Below are 2354 nucleotides of genomic sequence, written 5' to 3' on the forward strand. Positions count from 1 at the left end.
CTAAGGTGTTATAAAAAATTCAGAACATTGTCCAAAAAAAGAGAAGCGCTTTTGGTGCTATTTTCCAAGACCTGTAGCGTTCTCATCTTTTGGGATCTGGAGCTCAATGATCGCTTATTTTTTGTATCTTGAGCTGATATTTTTAATTAGTCTATTTTCGTGCTGATGATACCGTTTGATAGCTTGTTATTGCATTTTAAAAAAATGTGCGGCAACCAAAAAACATAATTTTGGAATTTCACATTTTTTTCCTGCCTCGCTGTGTACCAATCAGATTAGTTGATTCTATATTTTGATAGATCTAGCATTTCTGAAAGTGGCAATACCAAATGTGTATATTATTTTATTTTTTAACTGTTTTAACTTCAATGGGGCGAATCAGGGGTGATTTGAACATTTAGGGTTTTTTTATTTTTTCAGATTTTTTAAAACTTTACATTTTTATTTACTTTTCTAGTCCCCCTAGTGGACTTCATGGATCAGCAGTCTTATTGCTTGTTCATGTCTGTTGAGCAGAGCTGCAAAGGTTTGATCTGCAGAAATGCAGCATTCCTGTGAGAGCCGTTGCTCTGATGGCTCTAACAGGAAATACATCATGGTAGCATCAGGGGTCATCACATGACCCCAAGGTACCATGACAACCATTGGCTCCCCGTGATCATGTCACAGGGCCTCCGATTGCAGCAGAGAATGGCTTGATCTCCGCCGCAGCCATTTAAATCATGCTGTCAAATTTAGATAACCCGATCTAAGTGGCAAGCAGGCATGGGTGGATTGCGGATCCACTCATGCCTGTTAGCCCTACATGTCTGCTGATTAAATCAGCAGCAATGAATGGGAATCTCGACATGACCAATGACCAGTATGCCATTGGTCGGGAAGGGGTTAATTCTTAGTCAATATTATCTGAATGGGTTAATTGGATGGGCAAAGGGTTATAACAGTGTTTTTTTTTTGTCTTACAAAAGTTGAATAACATATTTTCACATTAATTAATCCATCTGCCAGAATAACTTTAAAGTTAAAAATAATTTAAATCTGAAATAATATTTAAAATATTAAATTATTAATCAATTAATGTATTTTTTTTTAGCTTTGATTTCATTTTGAACTGATGGCATGGTGGAATGGAACATCATTCAACGTATTTATCCTGACCGGTATAACTGACCTTCCTTGGCTCCAAAAGTTTCTCTTTGCTTTAGTCCTCTTCTTTTTTGTTATTGATGTATTAGGAAACCTTCTCATTGTTTACCTAGTAGTTTGGGATGTTTCCCTACATTCCCCAATGTACTTTCTATTGGCCAACCTTTCCTTTGTGGATATTTGCTTTTCTTCTATCACAGTCCCGAAGATGATGGTCGGATTCTTCATGGAGAACATCATTACTCTTGAAGGCTGTGTAGCTCAGATGTATTTTTTTCATTTCTTGGGGTGTACGGAAGGTACTCTGCTTGCATTCATGGGTTATGACAGATATGTTGCCATCTGTAAACCCCTTCGCTACAAGACCTTAATGCGTCAATCTGTGTGTATTCAATTGGTTGTAGGCTCCTGGGTCCTTGGCCTCACCACTTCATTGGTTCATGCAATAATGACATCTTATCTCCCTTTCTGTGACTCAAACAGGATCAAACACTTTTTTTGTGATGTAAAACCGGTGATAAAATTGGCCTGTGCAGACATTCACCTGAATGAAGCATTACTGACCAATGTACTTGGTTTTCTTAGCACCAGCACCTTTACCCTTACAATAATATCCTATATCTATATCATTTTTAATCTTACCAAAATTCGCTCATCACAAGGAAGGTCGAAAGCCTTCTCAACATGTTCCTCTCATCTGACAGTGGTTATTCTGTTTTATGGTACTGCTATGTCCACCTATCTAGGGCCTTCCTCAGAGAATTCAATAGAAAAAGACAGGATAGCCGCTGTATTGTTCACCGTTATTACTCCAGCAATGAATCCAATCATATATACTTTAAGAAATGAAGGGGTTAGAAAATCATTGAAAAAGCTCATCAGGAGTCAAACTTTCTAAATGTATTAAATTTACTATAGTGGCAGTTGAATCTGAGCACAATAACCTTGAATTATATCTCAAACAATGTATACATCAACTTTATTTTAATTTTGCCATTTCCCGATGTTCGACATACTGGTATGTCTTATGTCAAGCTCACATTGCAGTCTCAGGAGCTGAACTTGCATAATAGCCAGTATCTGTCTCTAACAGCATACAATTGCAGGACTCAAAAATAAAATTAAAAAATATGTTTTTAAAAATTTAGCAAAAATTAAAACAATTCAAATTTATTCAAATCACTCACATTTTCCCCATTAAAAAAAAA

General features: G+C 36.4%; 1 protein-coding gene across 1 annotated transcript; it reads left to right on the forward strand.

Annotated features, from left to right (window-relative positions):
• Positions 1-1114: 1114 nt before the first annotated feature.
• Positions 1115-2044, forward strand: LOC142257627 (olfactory receptor 12D1-like). Its single transcript, XM_075329764.1, has one exon. The coding sequence runs from the start codon at positions 1115-1117 to the stop codon at positions 2042-2044; it is 930 nt and encodes a 309-aa protein (XP_075185879.1).
• Positions 2045-2354: the final 310 nt, after the last annotated feature.

This window comes from Anomaloglossus baeobatrachus, chromosome 12, assembly GCF_048569485.1.
Source record: "Anomaloglossus baeobatrachus isolate aAnoBae1 chromosome 12, aAnoBae1.hap1, whole genome shotgun sequence".
Lineage (NCBI taxonomy): Eukaryota > Metazoa > Chordata > Amphibia > Anura > Aromobatidae > Anomaloglossus > Anomaloglossus baeobatrachus.